Genomic DNA, 18481 nt, shown 5'->3' on the forward strand with positions numbered 1-18481 from the left:
CTTAATAACATTTTCTTTTCTCTAGCTTACTTTATTGTGAGAATACAATGTATAATACATATACAAAATATGTGTTAAGGAACTATGTCATCAGTAAGATTTCCGTCAACAATAGGCTATGAGTAGTTAAGTTTTGGAGAGTCAAAAGTTACACACGAATTTTCAATTGCATGGGTTAAGGGGGATTGGTGCCTCTTATTCTAACATTATTTAAGGGTCAAATATATGTTGATTTGAACAGGAATTATTCTCTTTTATATTTCATTGGATATAAGCTCCCTGATTGCAGAAATTTGCTTTGTTCATGGTTATATTTCAAGCAAAGTATCTGGCACACAGGAAAATACAATCAATATGAATGAATGAATAAATATTGGGAAGGGCAAAAAATAAGGAAGATTTCCATTGTTCTGTTTTTATTCACCAAATAATCAAAAAGGATGCATATCAAGAGTACAGTTTATAAAAAACACTTTGTTAAATAGTATTGTAATTACTCTGGTTACAGAAATAAAAGTGGAGGAAGAAAAGGAAGATGATATGGTTTGGCTCTGTGTCCCCAACCAAATCTCATTTTGTAGTTCCCATAATTCCTATGTGTTGAAGGAGGGACCCAGTGGGAGATGATTGAATAAAGTTTGTGGCAGAAGGAAGAATAAATATAGAATGCAGAAGCAGGAACAGGAAGTGATTGATTACTCCTTTCAATGCATTGTTGTTGCTATCATTGCTTCCCCGAAGGAATGGTTAATGGAAGACTTCTTCTTTTTTTTTTTTTTTTTTTTTTTTTTGATGAGTAAAACAATACACATGGGGTAATTACTCTAGTAAGATGAAAAAAAGAAATGGAATGAAGATGAAAGAAGCAAGATGTTCAAAGGTACATTCTTCACTTGCATTGTTCGATTTAGAAAATCTAACTTAATTTTTATATAATACTGAAGATATATTGCTATATATTTTGTTAAAGCAATACCTTTAACAATTACAAAGACTATGGCCACTAAATCTTTGAGGAGATTCTGAAATATACACAAAATTCTTAATCACTGTACTTTTCTAAGGAGATATTATATGAGTCAACTGTCCATACATCAAGTCAATATATAAATGTGTTGGATACCGTGAACTTATATATACAAAACAGATGTTTCTAAAAGCCTAAAATAAAGAAGCAGACAATGTCTGTGAACTGGAAGATTCACTATGTAAAGATACCATTTCTCCCTCAAAGTAATTCATAGATTCAATACAATCCCAATTAATGTAACTTCTTACGGAATTTGACAAGCATATTCTAAAAAGTGCATAAAAATACAAAGAATCAAAAATAGCCAAGACACTTAAAAAAGAACAAAGTGGGAAGATTTGCTGTCTCAAATAAAGCTACCATAATTGAGACAATGTGGTGTTGATGTATAAACAGAAAAACAGATTAATAGAAGAAACCAGAAAGGCCAGAAATAGTCTTAATCAATAACAAAGGTAGCACTGCAAAGCAGTGAGATAATGATATGGACAAGTGGATATATAAATATGATACATATCAAAAAGGCATATAAATAATGTTTCTTCCATATGTACAAGAAATTTTTCTGAAGGAATAAACAATATAAACTAAAATAAACTCAGGGTTTCATCAGCTTATTTTATACACATTGTGTGTATTTCAGAATCCCCTCAAAGATTTTGTGGCCATAGTCTTTGTAATTATTAAAGGTATTGCTTTAACAAACTATATAGCAATATATCTATAGTATTGTATAAAAATTAAGTAAGATTTTCTAAATCTAACAATGCAAGTGAAGACTGTATCTTTGACTATCTTACATCTTTAATCTTTATTCCATTTCCTTTTGTCATCTTACTACACTAATTATCCCATCTATATTGCTTTACTCATCAAAAAAAAAAGAAGAAGAAGTCTTCCATCAACCACTCCTTCTGTGAAGCAATGATGGCAACAACAATGCATTGTAAGGAGTAATCAAACACTTCCTGTTTCTGCTTCTGCATTCTATATTTATTCTTCCATCTGCTACAAACTGTATTTTACATTCACTGCTTTATAAAACTGCAGTCTCAAAAGTCAGTTGTAGACACCTGCATGTAGCAATAAGGTATAACAGATACCCTAAAGGGTCTTACCCATACTGCACAATTAAATTTGGGAAAATTAAAACAAGTGTACCTTAAATATACTGCTAGTTTCAAGGGGGAAAAAAGTGAGGAAATTCTTCAAGGACAAACAGCCCGAAACCCAACTTGGATCGTTAAGTAAATACAAAATCTGCTTGGGCTGAGGACAAATCTCCATATCAGACCATGGATTAGGAAGACATGCTTTGAGTTCTCTTTAAAGTCCTTGCCTGCAAAGACTTTGGAGAGACTAAAATGAAACCCTTTTGATGGAAGTTCCTTGCAAATCCCATATTGAGGCAGGATACTCTAAGTTGGCTTATACAATCTTAGATGGATTTTATAATGCATTTCTCACAAAAATAATTGAAAATTTTTTGAGGATGAAAACATCCCTGATATAGAGTCTTAGGAGTTCCACACTTTAAAGTCAACCAAATATGACCTCCTCTTCCCTACAACAACAAAAAAATACATCAAACATACAAGGCAATAAGCACTAGATGACTTTTGATATGAGAATTATCAAATAACAAGTAGAAATATTATTTCTAATAAAATGTTTAAATAAATCAAATATGAAATATAGAACAATAGCAAGCAACAAAAGATTGTGAGAAATAATCAAGCATATTTTAAATAGAACCAAAAAGAGATTTGGAAAACACAACTGAAATTTTATGTAGTCAATGAGTACAGATAATTGAGATGCAGATGAATTTAAAACAAGTGAATTGGAAGAAACGTCTAAAGCTTTCCCCAGAAGGCAGCAAGTACAAGGACATGGAAAATTTGAATGAAATGTTAACAGATATACAGAATAGAGTGAAAATCTCAGAGGCAACATTTGAAGTGGTATTGGCTGAGAATTTTCCTAAACTGATGATAGAAATGAATTTGAATGTTCAAAATGAATGTCTCTAGGTTTGGATGTCTATTTATCTTTATTTTTGCACAATTTGTACAAAACAAAGATAAATAGAAGTCCACACCTAGGAACATTCTAACGAAGTATATAAAAAAAATTAAAGTTAAAGGTTCGTCAATGAGAGAGCCTCTACAAAAGATGGCAACTGACTGATAGGAGATATCTGAACAGTAAAACTGTAAGCAATAAGAAATAAGAGAGTGAATTTTCAAAGTGACAAGAGAAAATAATTGTCAACCTAGAAATGCAAATGCAGCTACATTATATTTTAAGAATGGGGTAAAAAATAATTTTTTTAAAAACTAAGAGTTTATAGCTAACTGACCTGCTTAAAAGAATATATAAATGATGCATTTTTGGGAAACAAACAAACAAAAAAAGATGACAGATCTCAAATGGAGGGAAAAAAGACTAAAATCCAAGTATGAATAGTGAACAAATAGATTGATTTAAAATGTACACAAATCTTTTCTAAGTTCTTAAAATGTTAATAAAGATGTTTATTTGAGGATTAAAAAAGAAAACCAAAACATTAGAAAATAGCATGTAAGTAGGGTAAGAAATTGTTAATAATAAAATCCCCAAAATATGGTGTTGGAAGTAATTAGGATATTTCTTTACTTTAGGCTTTGTTAAGTTTAGTATTTTAAAAAATTTTCAGGGGTGTTATGGGCTGAATTTTGCCTCCCCAAAACATATATGTTTAAATCTTAACCCCCAGTAGCTCAGAACATGACTATATTTAGAAATAGTCTCTAAATGGGTAATTAAGTTTAAAGGATGCCAGTGAGGGAGTCCCTAACCAAACATGACTATTGTTCTTATAAGAAGGGGAGATTGGGATACAGACACACCCCAAAGGGAAGACCATGAGAACACATAGGGAAGACCCTCTATAAGCCCATTGGAGAGGTCTCAGAAGAAATCAACCCAGCGAATGAATAGCTTGACCTTGGACTTTTGGTCTCTAGAATTGTGAGAAAATAATTCTGTTCCTTAAGCCACACAGTTTGTAGTACTTTATTATAGCAGCCCTAGCAAACTAATATAAAGTAATAAAATATAGCTTATGACTTTCAAACCAGAAAAAAGAAAAATGTGCAATAAAAACAAATTTAAACAAACAAGAAAGGCAAAAAAGAAGGGAAATCACACAGAGCCATCACATATAAAGCAAAAAGTAAAATAGTGTAACTTCATGGATATCAAAAATCACAATAAACTCATTACATTAAAAGCAGGTTGTCAGATTGAATTACAAAACAACAAATAAAATCCAGCCAAATTTGTTTTAAAAGAGATAGACAGATTTCCAGAGGGAAGATGGCACTGTATGACCAACTCAGGATTGCAGTTCCCAGTGAATCCACAGAGGGTGAGTGGATGCCACATTTCCATATGGATCTTTACTGTCCACAGACTAGGAGATTCCTAGGTGTAAGAGCCCCATGGGCCGCCAGTGCGGCAGTTTGGGCTGGTGCGGCTGTTTGGGCTGAGGCTGCAGCGTAGTGACACTCCGCACAAAATACACTGGTTTGGTTGCCCTGTTAAACTGGCAATTGGAGATTTTGGAAGGCAGATTAGCTCATTCATCTGATTAAATGGGACTTAAACAGAAAGCCAGGCCAGGAGATTCCCAGGCAGCAACATGGTTTGAGCCAGCACAGTGGGTTGCTGCACGGGAAATCACACAGACCCTAGCGCCCTTGCAGCAGGTGACTGGAACACCTGGGAGAGAGTCAACCACTCAACTTAAAAAAAAAAGGGGGGGCTCTGAGGCAAGAAGCCAGGGGATCAGGCTCAGCGGGTCCTACCTCCACAAAAACAAACAAAACAGCAATTGGAAATGCTTAGGGTTGAGAGTTTCATGGCAAGCATAGCTGAACCCAGGACAGTGCAGCTTAGTGGGGGAGGGGCGTCCGCCACTACCAAGGCACACAACCCCTATGGAGGTACTCAGCCATTGCTGACACAGCCTGCCATTGCCAAGGCAACCCGCCATAACAGAGAGAGTCCGCCACTACAGAGGTGGGCCAACATCAACACTGCAGTTCTAACCAAACCCATATAAACAGGATACACGGATTTACACACGGCAGCAGGGCGGAGCCCACGGCAACAGAGCACAGCCCACGGCAACAGGGCAGAGCCCACAGCAGCTCATCATAGCCACTACAGGCAAGCAGTGACTAGACTGCCTCCTCGCTGGACAGGAAAGTGCAATGGATACTCATAAATAAAGCCCTAACTCCCCGAGACAGAGCATCAGAGGAAAAAAAGGGCGCTTTATGAGTTCTGCTGCAGCAGACTTAAACGTACCGGCCTAGCAGCCCTGAATGAACAACAGAGCTCACAGCTCAGCACTAGAGCTCCTATAAAGTACAGGTTGTCTCCTCAAGCAGCTCCCTGATCCCCATGTATACAAAGAGTCACCTCAAAAAGAACTGATCAGACTGACATTTGGTAGGCATCATTAAGGGACAAAGATAGCAGAAGAAGAATCTGGTAGCAACCCTCATGGTTCTACAGCTGCTACAGAGGTTCCCCAGGCAAGCAGGGCCTGGAGTGGACCTCAGCAGTCCTACAGCAGTGGGACCAGACTGTTAGAAGGAAAACTAAGAAACAGAAACACTTCATCATCAACAATCTGGACGTCACTCAGAGACCCAATCAGAAAATCAGCAACCACTCAGAAGACAGGTGAGTAAATCCACAAAGATGGAAAGAAACCAGCGCAAAAAGGAGGAAAACACCCAAAACCAGAACACCTCGCCTGCTACAAAGGACCAAAACTCCTCACCAACAAGGGAACAAAGCTGGACAGAGAATGAGTGTGATGAAATGATGGAATCAGACTTCAGAAGGTGGGTAATAAGAAACTTCTGTGAGCTAAAAGAACATGTTGTAAATCAATGCAAAGAAATTAAGAACCTTGAAAAAAGATTTGAGGAAATGATGACAAGAATGGACAACTTAGAGAGGAATACGAGTGAATTGAAGGAGCTGAAAAACACAACACGAGAACTTTGCGAAGCATGCACAAGTTTCAACAGCTGAATTGACCAAGCAGAAGAAAGGATATCAGAAGTTGAAGATCAACTCAATAAAATAAAACAAGAAGTCCAGATTAGAGAAGTGCAAAAAGGAATGAACAAAGTCTCCAAGAAATGTGGGACTATGTGAAGAGATCTGTTCTACGTTTGATAGGTGTAACTGAATGCGACAAAGAGAATGAATCCAAGCTGGAAAATTCTCTTCAGGATATTATCTAGGAAAATTTCCCCAACCTACAAGGCAGGCCAATATTCAAGTCCAGGAAATACAGAGAACACCACAAAGATATTCCACAAGAAGAGCAACCCCAAGGCACATAATCATCAGATTCACCAGGGTTGAAATGAAGGAGAAAATGCTAAGGGCAGCCAGAAAGAAAGGTCAGGTCATCCACAAAGGGAAGCCCATCAGACTCAGAGCAGATCTCTCAGAAAGAGAGTGGGGGCCAATACTCAACAACCTTAAAGAAAAGAACTTTCAACCCAGAATTTCATATACAGCCAAACTGAGCTTCATAAGTGAAGGAAAAATAAAATCCTTTGCGAACAAGCAAGTACTCAGAGATTTTATCACCACCAGGCCTGCTTTACAAGTGCTCCTGAAAGAGGCACTACACATAGAAAGGAACAACCAGTACCAGCCATTCCAAAAACATACCAAATGCTAAAGAGCATCAACAAAATGAAGAATCTGCATCAACTAATGGGAAAACAGCCAGCTAGCATCAAAATGGCAGTATCAAATTCACACATAGGAATATTAACCCTAAATGTAAATGGGCTAAATGGACCAATCAAAAGACACAGACTGGCAAATTGGATAAAAAGCCCAAACCCATCAATGTGCTGTATCCAGGAATCCCATCTCACATGCAAGGATACACAAAGGCTCAAAATAAAGGGATGGAGGAAGATTGACCAAGCAAATAGAGAGCAAAAAAAAGCAGGAGTTGCAATTCTCGTCTCTGATAAAATAGACTTTAAAGTAACAAAGATCAAAGGAGACAAAGAAGGACATTACATAATGGTAAAAGGATTGATAAAACAAGAAGAGCTAACAACCCTAAATATATATCGACCCAATACAGGAGCACCCAGATATATAAGGCAAGTTCTTAATGACTTACAAAGAGACTTAGACTCCCACACAATAATAGTGGGAGACTTTAACACTCCACTGTCAATATTAGACAGATCAACAAGACAGAAAATTAACAAGGATATCCAGGGCTTGAACTCAGACCTGGAACAAGCAAACATGATAGACATTTACAGAACTCTCTACCCCAAATCTATAGAATATACATTCTTCTCAGCACCACATCACACCTACTCTAAAATTGACCACATAATTGGAAGTAAATCACTCCTCAGCAAATGCAAAACAACTGAAAGCATAACAAACAGTCTCTCAGACCATAGTGCAATCAAGTTAGAACTCAGAATTCAGAAACTAACTCAGAACCGCACAGCTTCGTGGAAACTGAACAACTGACTCATGAATGTTGACTGAATAAACAATGAAATGAAGGCAGAAATAAAGAAGTTCTTTGAAACCAACAAAAATGAAAACACAACATACTAGAATCTCTGGGCACATTTAAAGCAGTCTCTAGAGGAAAATATATAGCAATAAGTGCCCACATGAGAAGAATGGAGAGATCCAAAATTGACACCCTATCATCAAAATTGAAAGAGCTAGAGAAGCAAGATCAAAAAAACTCAAAACCTAGCAGAAGACAAGAAATAACTAAGATCAGAGCAGAACTGAAGGAGATAGAGACACAAAAAACCCTTCAAAAAATCAATAAATCCAAGAGCTGGTTTTCTAAAACGATCAACAAAATAGACAGAACACTAGCCAGACTGATAAAAAAGAAAAGAGAGAATAACCAAACAGATGCAATAAAAAACGATAAAGGGGAAATCACCACAGATTCCACAGAAATTCAAACCATCATCAGAGAATATTACAAACAACTCTATGCACATAAACTAGTAAACCCGGAAGAAATGGATAAATTCCTGGACATTGTGTCCTCCCAAGTGTATACTAGGAGGAAGCCGAAACTATGAATAGACCAAAAACAAGGTCTGAAGTTGAGGCAGCAATTAAGAGCCTACCACACAAAAAAAGCCCAGATCCAGATGGGTTCACAGCCGAATTCTACCAGAAACACAAAGAGGAGCTGGTACCATTCCTTCGGAAACTACTCCAAATAATCCAAAAAGAGGAAATCCTTCCAAAATCATTTTATGAGACCAACATTATCCTGATACCAAAACCTGTCAGAGACTGAACAAGAAAAAAACACTTCAGGCCAATTATGCATGCTGAACATAGATGCAAAAATCTTCAATAAAATACTGGCAAGCCAATTGCAACAGCATATCAAAAAGCATATCCATCATGATCAAGTAGGACTGATCCCAGGGATGCAAGACTGGTTCGACATACGCAAGTTTATAAACGTAATTTACCAGATAAACAGAACCAAAAACAAAAACCACATGATTATCTCAATTGATGCAGAGCAGGCCTTTGACAAAATTCAACAGCTCATTATGCTAAAAACCCTCAATAAATTTGGAATTGATGGAACATATCTCAAAATAATAAAAGCTATTTATGACAAACCAACAGCCAATATGATACTGAATGGGCAAAAACTGGAAGCATTCCCTTTGAAATCTGGCACTAGACAAGGATGCCCTCTCTCACCACTCCTATTCAATATAGTACTGGAAGTTCTAGCCAGAGCAATCAGGCAAGAAAAGGAAATAAAGGGTATTCAAATAGGAAAGGAGGAAGCAAAATTGTCTCTATTTGCAGATGACATGATAATATATTTAGAAGACCCGATCATCTCAGCCCAAAAACTCCTGAAACTGATAAGCAACTTCAGCAAAGTCTCAGGATATAAAATCAATGTGCAAAAATCACAAGCATTCCTATACACCTAGAACAGACATAAAGAGAGCCAAATCAAGAACAAACTGCTATTCACAATTGCTACAAAGAGAATAAAATACCTAGGAATACAACTTACAAAGAACGTAAGGGACCTCTTCAAGGAAAACTACAAACCACTGCTCAACAAAATAAGAGAGGACACAAACAGATGGAGAAACATTCCATGTTCATGATTAGGAAGAATCAGTATCGTGAAAATGGCTATACTGCCCAAAGTAATATACAGACTCAACACTATCCCCATCAAGCTACCATTGAATTTCTTCACAGAACTGGAAAAAACCACCTTGAACTTCATATGGAACCAAAAGAGAGCCCGCATTGCCAAGTCAATTCTAAGCAAAAAGAACACAGCGGGAGGCATCACACTACTGGACTTCAAACTATACTACAAGGCTACAGTAATCAAAACAGCATGGTACTGGTACCAAAACAGAGATATAGACCAATGGAACAGAACAGAGGCATTGGAGGAAACACGACATATCTACAACCATACAGTCTTTGATAAACCTGACAAAAACAAGCAATGGGGAAAGGATTCCCTGTTTAATAAATGGTGTTGAGAAAACTGGCTAGCAATGTGCAGAAAGCAGAAACTGGACCCCTTCCTGATACCTTACACTAAAATTAACTCCAGATGGATTAAAGACTTAAACATAAGACCTGGCACCATAAAAACGCTAGAAGAAAATCTAGGCAAAACCATCCAGGACATAGGAGTAGGCAAGGACTTCATGAACAAAACACCAAAAGCATTGGCAACAAAAGCCAAAATAGACAAATGGGACCTAATCAAACTCCACAGCTTCTGCACAGCAAAGAAACAGTCACTAGAGTGAATCGGCAACCAACAGAATGGGAAAAAATTTTTGCAGTTTACCCATCTGACAAAGGGCTGATATCCAGAATTTACAAAGAACTCAAACAGATTTACAGGAATAAAACAAACAAGCCCATTCAAAAATGGGCAAAGGATATGAACAGACACTTTACAAAAGAAGACATACATGAGTTCAACAAACATATGAAAAAATGCTCATCATCACTGGTCATTAGAGAGATGCAAATCAAAACCACATTGAGATACCATCTCATGCCAGCTCGAATGGTGATCATTAAAAAATCTGGAGACAACAGATGCTGGAGAGGATGTGGAGAAATAGGAACATTTTTACACTGCTGGTGGGAGTGTAAATTAGTTCAACCATTGTGGAAGACAGTGTGGCGATTCCTCAAGGATCTAGAAATAGAAATTCCATTTGACCCAGCAATCCATTACTGGGTATATATCCAAAGGACTATAAATCATTCTACTATAAGGACACATGCACACGAATGTTCATTGCAGCACTGTTTACAATAGCAAAGACCTAGAACCAACCCAAATGCCCATTGATGATAGACTGGACTTGGAAAATGTGGCACATATACACCATGGAATATTATGCAGCAATCAAAAATGATGAGTTCATGTCCTTTGTAGGGACATGGATGAATCTGGAGAACATCATTCTCAGCAAACTGACAGAAGAACAGAAAATTAAATATTGCATGTTCTCACTCATAGGTGGGTGATGAACAATCAGAACACACGGACACAGGGAAGGGAGCACTACACACTGGGGTCTATTGGGGGGAATAGGGGAGGGACAGTGGGGTGGGGAGCTGGGGAGGGATAGCATGGGGAGAAATGCCAAATGTGGGTGAAGGAGAGGAAGGCAGCAAAACACACTGCCATGTGTGTACCTATGCAACTATCTTGCATGTTCTGCACATGTACCCCAAAACCTAAAATGCAATAAAAAAATGAAAAAAATAAAATAATTTTAAAAAATTGACAACAAATTTTAGCCCTGTTTCTCACCTGTATTATTAATGATTAATAAGCTTGTAAGAGGAGTCTTCGGGGTTTCTTCCAGAGAAAGGAAATACATACTGGGTGAAAACTACCAACGATGAGTTTCACAAGTTACTTTATATATTATCTTCTCCAGAATTATGGAGATAAAAGCAACTCCAAGTACTAATAACCTAAGTAAAACAAAATTTTAACGAGTCTGAAGCAATTTTCCTCTGATTATTTAAGTCACAAAGATGTTATATAAGTGCTATGAAAATTCCACATGCATTTGTGGTGTTTAGTTAGATCAAATGAAACACAGTGACAGTAATCTGAAAACTGGATCAAAAATGGTACATAATTTGTATCACATTGGAAGATATTCAAGGGTACCAGCATCAAGAGAAAAGGTGGAATCTAGGGGCAATCCTCTGTAGGTATGCTTGTTTACCAGGACAACACGGGAAATAATTTTATGAGGTAATGGGGGCCTCAAATTGCATGCTTGGGTACTTTTGATGAGAAAGAAGCCCTATTTCACACTGCACCCTCAAGCTTGCTATGTGCACAATTGCAAGTAAAATTTTAACTTTCTTCAATTGTTAGCTTACAACTATTTTAATTTTAGTTAAACTAAACACAATATTTAAAACACTATTTTTGTATCCTAGAACTCATCCAACCAACTCAAATTGCAAATGAAATGCTTCCAAGCAATCTTTGTTTCTCTAATAAGCGTGAGTCCACTCTGCAACGACTACTTGCCCATGAGACTCCAGACTCTACCTCCTTCTTCCTATCAGCCTTATATTTCATAGGAAAAAAACGGTGTCTATAGGACAGAAACTCCTTCATTCTATCACTGCCAAAAGAAAAAAAAAACATATCCACAAATTCAGTCATCCTCTCATTCTTTTATTCTGTTGAAGTAGATAATAGATCTTTGCTCCTAACAAAAAGATCAGTCCTTGTCAATACTGAGCTTAATCCAAACTCTCCCCACTCTGTGTATCTCTCATTCATTATAAAATCAACTTTCCTTCCAACTTCACATTGCCTTTTAGCTTCTGCTCTTTCTACTCCTCTCCACGGTCATAAGAGTTTTCTACTGTCAGACCTTCTCTTGATAAAACCTTTAATAACTTACCTTTTGCCAAAGGATGCTTTTGTTTCTCAACCGTTATTAGCCCTCCATATTTTCTAATCTTGTCTCAAATGTAACAATTTCAATAACACCAACAAACCTATTTAGAATTGTAATGTACCTCCAACTCCATCATCCCTCCCTATGCCCTTTTCTACCCTATTTTTTATATCCTGTCATGTAAGTTATTTAGTTCTATATTCAGTATTTTTCCTCTTTTCACCCAACCAGATGTAAACATCATGAAAGCTGGGATCTGTTCCTTTTGTGTTCACTAATATAACCAAAGCTCCTAGAACAATGGCTAGTATATAGCAGGCTTCAATAAAGATTTGTGATATAAATGAAAAAGTTTAAAAGCCTTACCAATTTTGTTCACAACAGTAGTAAAACTGTGTCCCAAAGAGTTAAAGAAACCAATGACTAGCAGAAATTATTGAGATTGCAGAGTGTCAGACAGAAGAAAAAAAAAAAAACAATTTGCTGAAACACTGAAACTCCCTCAGCTTGTAAGATAATAAAACTGGCTGAAATTAGCTGGAACCAATATGGCCAGTTACAGTGTGTCCAGAATCATTTTGCTGACTTCACAGCCTGAATTTTCACTATGTATTTCATACCAACTGTGCTTGAATTTGGATAAGGGACAAATGAGGAGGCAAGAAGAGGTATCTGTGCATGCCTGAGGACTTTCTAGATCTCTCCTTTTCTTCTACCATGCTAATCCCAGAATCTACCCTCTAAATCTTTTTTAATAAAATTGCTACCTTAAAGCCAGCACAGGGAGACAGATTTGAGCTGGTCTCCTGTCTCCTTGTGAGTCAACTTGCAATAAAACCCTCTTATTTTTCTCAAAAATCTAGTGTCATAGTACTGGCTTCTAGCACATTAGGCAGTGAGGTCCTTTACCTCAGTAGCAGCAGGATAGGTAAAGATACTAAAAAACTATTAAATGAATAATAAATTAATATATTTATTTTCTTAATACTTGAACTTTTTTTATATATTGACTGAATAGATATAAAGTAATATGATACTCACAAACACAAAAGAGCTCTCCTTTCATGCCTTAACTTTAAGAAGCAAAGTATTGCCACTGCACAGATTTGTTGTCTCCAGAGAGCTGCATCACTGACAGTCATTCTCATTTCAGGAAGAGAACAGAGGACCTGTTTCATTTCAGACTCATTTCCAGTATTTCTTGTCACATATATTTTCTCTTGTTTCCCAATGTCAAAATCTACAATCATGCAATAAAACATTTTAATAGGCTATGTTACCTGCACTTTCTCTTTAGAAATATGTTTTTTTATTTTTATTTTTTTTTGCATTTTAGCTTTTGGGGTACATGTGCAGAACATGCAAGATAACTGCATAGGTACACACATGGCAGTGTGTTTTGCTGCCTTCCTCCCCTTCACCCACATTTGGCATTTTTCCCATGCTATCGCTCCCCAGCTCCCCACCCCACTGTCCCTCCCCTATTCCCCCCAATAGACCCCAGTGTGTAGTACTCCCTTCCCTGTGTTCATGTGTTCTCATTTTTCATCACCCACATATGAGTGAGAATATGCGATATTTCATTTTCTGTTCTTGTGTCAGTTTGCTGAGAATGATGTTCTCCAGATTCATCCATGTCCCTACAAAGGACACAAACTCATCATTTTTTATTGCTGCATAATATTCCATGGTGTATATGTGCCACATTTTCCCAGTCCAGTCTATCATCGATGAGCATTTGGGTTGGTTCTAGGTCTTTGCTATTGTAAACAGTGCTGCAATGAACATTCGTGTGCATGTGTCCTTATGGTAGACCGATTTATGGTCCTTTGGATATATAACCAGTAATGGGACTGCTGGGTCAAATGGAATTTCTATTTCTGGGTCCTTGAGGAGTCGCCACACTGTCTTCCACAATGGTTGAACTAATTTACACTCCCACCAGCAGTGTAAAAGTGTTCCTATTTCTCCACATCCTCTCCAGCATATGTTGTCTCCAGATTTTTTAATGATCACCATTCTAACTGGAGTGAGATGGTATCTCAATGTGGTTTTGATTCGCATCTCTCTAATGACCAGTGATGATGAGCATTTTTTCATATGTTTGTTGAACTCATGTATGTCTTCTTTTGTAAAGTGTCTGTTCATATCCTTTGCCCATTTTTGAATGGGCTTGTTTGTTTTTTCCTGTAAATCTGTTTGAGTTCTTTGTAAATTCTGGATATCAGCCCTTTGTCAGATGGGTAAACTGCAAAAATTTTTTCCCATTCTGTTGGTTGCCGATTCACTCTAGTGACTGTTTCTTTGCTGTGCAGAAGCTGTGGAGTTTGATTAGGTCCCATTTGTCTATTTTGGCTTTTGTTGCCAATGCTTTTGGTGTTTTGTTCATGAAGTCCTTGCCTACTCCTATGTCCTGGATGGTTTTGCCTAGATTTTCTTCTAGCGTTTTTATGGTGCCAGGTCTTATGTTTAAGTCTTTAATCCATCTGGAGTTAATTTTAGTGTAAGGTATCAGGAAGGGGTCCAGTTTCTGCTTTCTGCACATGGCTAGCCAGTTTTCCCAACACCATTTATTAAACAGGAAATCCTTTCCCCATTGCTTTTGTCAGGTTTATCAAAGATTGTATAGTTGTAGATATGTTGTGTTTCCTCCAATGCCTCTATTCTGTTCCATTGGTCTATATCTCTGTTTTGGTACCAGTACCATGCTGTTTTGATTACTGTAGCCTTGTAGTATAGTTTGAAGTCCAGTAGTGTGATGCCTCCCACTGTGTTCTTTTTGCTTAGAATTGACTTGGCAATGCGAGCTCTCTTTTGGTTCCATATGAAGTTCAAGGTGGTTTTTTCCAGTTCTGTGAAGAAATTCAATGGTAGCTTGATGGGGATAGTGTTGAGTCTGTATATTACTTTGGGCAGTATAGCCATTTTCACGATACTGATTCTTCCTAACCATGAACATGGAATGTTTCTCCATCTGTTTGTGTCCTCTCTTATTTCGTTGAGCAGTGGTTTGTAGTTTTCCTTGAAGAGGTCCCTTACGTTGCTTGTAAGTTGTATTCCTAGGTATTTTATTCTCTTTGTAGCAATTGTGAATAGCAGTTGGTTCTTGATTTGGCGCTCTTTATGTCTGTTCTAGGTGTATAGGAATGCTTGTGATTTTTGCACATCGATTTTATATCCGAAAACATGTTAAACTACTTGAGACAGCACTACTAAGTTAAGCTACTGACATCCACAATCAAAATTCACATTAAAAATCGTTCCTTCAAACATATGTAATGGATTCAATTCCAATGAGACAGTAAATTAATTTTCGAGGATGACTGAGACTTCCAAACAAGGATTTATTCTTTCACACCAGTAACAGCAGCTCTTCACTAATGGATACTTTTGTGGAGCAAGATTCATGTGGAAGCACAAAGACAAATTTATGTAACTGAGTTTCCAAAAAGTCTCCTCTGTCATCTGGAATTCTCCCTACAGGATTAGTTCAACACTGATAATTGACATCTCAGTAATAAGTTCAAGACATTGTGCTTTTAAATGATCGAAAGTCCTCCTGTTTGAGTCTCACATATATCACACATTAACTGTACAATTTTGGCTAATCACACAACTTCAAATATAGTTTTCTCATGGGCTGATTGATGCTTTTATGGGAGTTAAAAACAGTATCATTCAAGGACTGAGCACAATGGCTGGTATATAGCAGTCCACTAAATTCTTTTTTTGTTCTGAATTCTATTTTTAGTTCAAGGAATACCAGTGTAGGCTTGTTACATGGGTAAATTGTGTGCCATGGGGATTTGGGGCTTTGGTGTTCAGACAATTTTGCTATCCAGGTAATCAGCATAATAATACCCAATAGGTCATTTTTCAATTCTCATCCTCTACACTTAAGTAGGTCCTGGTGTCTATTGTTCTCTTCTTTGCATCCATGTTACTCAATGTTTAGTGCTTACTTATAAATGAGAACATACGGTATTTGGTTTTCTGTTTCTGTGTTAATTCATTTGGGATAATGGCTTCCAGCTTACTCCATGTTGCTGCAAAGGACGTGATCTCATCCTTTATGGCTGCGTGGTATTACATAGTGTACATGTACCACATTTTCTTTGTCCAGTCCATCACTGATGGGCATCTAGGTTGATTTTATGTCTACTATTGTGAATAATGCTGCAATAAACATATCTGTAGGTGTCTTTATAGTAGAATGATTTATATAGCTTTGGCTATATACCCAGTAATGGGACTGCTGGGTCAGATGAGAGTTTTATTTAAAGTTCTTTGAGAAATCTCCAGACTGCTTTCCGTAGTGTCTGAACTAATTTACATTCCCACCAACAGGGCATAATCCTTCCCTTTTCTCCACAACCTTATCAGTATCTGTTATTTTTTGACTTTTTAATAATAGCCATTTTGACTGGTATGAGATGGTATCTCATGGTTTGATTTGCATTTTCCCATTAATTCATGATATGGAGAATTTTTTCATATGCTTGATGGTCACATGTATGTATTCTTTTGAGAAGTATCTGTTTATGTCTTTTGTCCATTTTAATGGGGTTGTTTGTTTTTGCTTATTGATTTGTTTAAGCTCTTATATTCTGAATATTATACCTTTGTTGGATGCACAGTTTGCAAATATTTTCTCCCATTCTGTAGGTTGTCTGTTTACTCTGTTGGCAGTTTATTTTGCTGTGCAGATGCTCTTTAGATTAATTAGGTCTCACTTGTCAATTTTTCTTTTTGTTGTAATTGCTTTTGGAGTCTTCGTCATGAAGTCTTTGCCAGGACCAATGTTCTATGAATGGTATTTCATAGGTCTTTAATCTATCTTAAGTTGATTTTTGTATAGTGTGAAAGGTAGGCCTCCAGTTTCAATCTTCTGCTTGTGGCTAACCAGTTATCCCAGCATAATTTATTGAATAGGGAGCCATTTCCTCATTGTTTGTTATTACTAGCTTTGCTGAAGATTGGATGATTGTAGGTGTGTGGCTTTATTGCTGAGCTCTCTAACTTGGTCCATTGGTCTATGTATAGTAGCCTCCTAAATTCTTATAATTGTTACTATTACAAAGTAAACTAAGGAAATAACATTTTATTGCTTCTTATTAATACATTAATTAGAATTCATTTATTTGCTCATTAAAAGCAAATTTTTGTAAGGAATGGCAAGAGGCAATACCAGGATTCTTCACTAAAGCAGAGAGCTTTTGATGATAAGAAAGAAGTGGCTATTGCAAAGAGAGGTGCCTCTCACTGACGTGGGAAGCAGACAGATTTTGGAAAGGAATTTGCATAGCAACAAGACTAATTATACTTTATATAAAATGATTACAATACTTTTAAAAGCGAACAATGCTATTGTCTGTCTAATGCATATTATAGGCAGAAATCCATATAAAAACCTACAAATATTAATTAGTACATCATCTTTTTCTCTTCTCTTTTTTTAATTAATCCTTCTGCTAGACACACATTTTTATACCTGGTTCATCAATTGCTGATTTGCCTTGTAGGTTCAAGAATATTTCATTCAGAGTTGTCATGGAAACATCATAATTCCTTATTCCTTGGTCAGAACACTTATCAAGGTCACTGTAAAGATATAAAAAGTTGATAGTAATAGGTCAATGCAATTAAAATTATCAATGAGTACATTAAAATACTAATTTCTCAATGTTACTCAAAATAGATGTCTACAAATGTTTTCATATTAAAGCAATCACAATAATCCAAGGAAACCTTTTCCATAAGATATTCTCTTCTCATTCAAATCAATTTTTAACATTTTACATTTCAATTTTATTTTATAAACTTTAAAATTCTTGTATCATTATGGCCATGTGTGTTTGTATAAGAATATATCTGTATGTCTACCTAAAAACTTACTAAGTTATACCTTCTCCTCTGTATTTTCTAACTTTTCTATACTAACCATTTTGTATTTATAATAAAATTATAATTTTCAAAGACTATATTGAATTACTTACATATGCTTTAAAAGATAAAGTCTTATTTCATCTGCATTTCTAACAGAAACTTCTATTTCAGAAAAGAGATATTTCAAAGTTAAATTCTGATGAAGAGTGCAAATCTGGGTTTCTATATTCATGGAAATTCTAGTTGCTCTAATACATCTCTGGTAACACAAATATTGGAAACAGGAACAAATTACTTATGAATAAATATTTTCATTTTTGTAAGCTTTAGAACTTGATTCATAGAAAAACAGAAAATGCAGTCAGCATAATCATGAACACTTAAATATATTCTATGTGATTACACAATAAGTTACTTGGAAATTTGTTAGCTTTTCCCAAAGGCAAACCATACACAACTTTTTCTTCACTTTCTGTTGTTAACTTGGCATCAGGAATGTGCTGCTTAATAAGAA

The 18481-nt window shown here is 36.4% G+C and overlaps 1 protein-coding gene across 1 annotated transcript in view; it reads right to left on the reverse strand.

Annotated features, from left to right (window-relative positions):
- The window catches only part of ABCA10 (ATP-binding cassette, sub-family A (ABC1), member 10), a 52742-nt gene that overhangs the window by 16820 nt on the left and 17441 nt on the right, over nt 1-18481 (reverse strand). The window contains 4 exon segments of the mRNA XM_078375434.1: nt 10962-11128; nt 13123-13321; nt 17573-17692; nt 18383-18481. Of these exon segments, the coding sequence (XP_078231560.1) occupies nt 10962-11128; nt 13123-13321; nt 17573-17692; nt 18383-18481 (585 nt within the window).

Source organism: Callithrix jacchus, chromosome 5, assembly GCF_049354715.1.
Source record: "Callithrix jacchus isolate 240 chromosome 5, calJac240_pri, whole genome shotgun sequence".
In the NCBI taxonomy this organism is placed as follows: domain Eukaryota; kingdom Metazoa; phylum Chordata; class Mammalia; order Primates; family Cebidae; genus Callithrix; species Callithrix jacchus.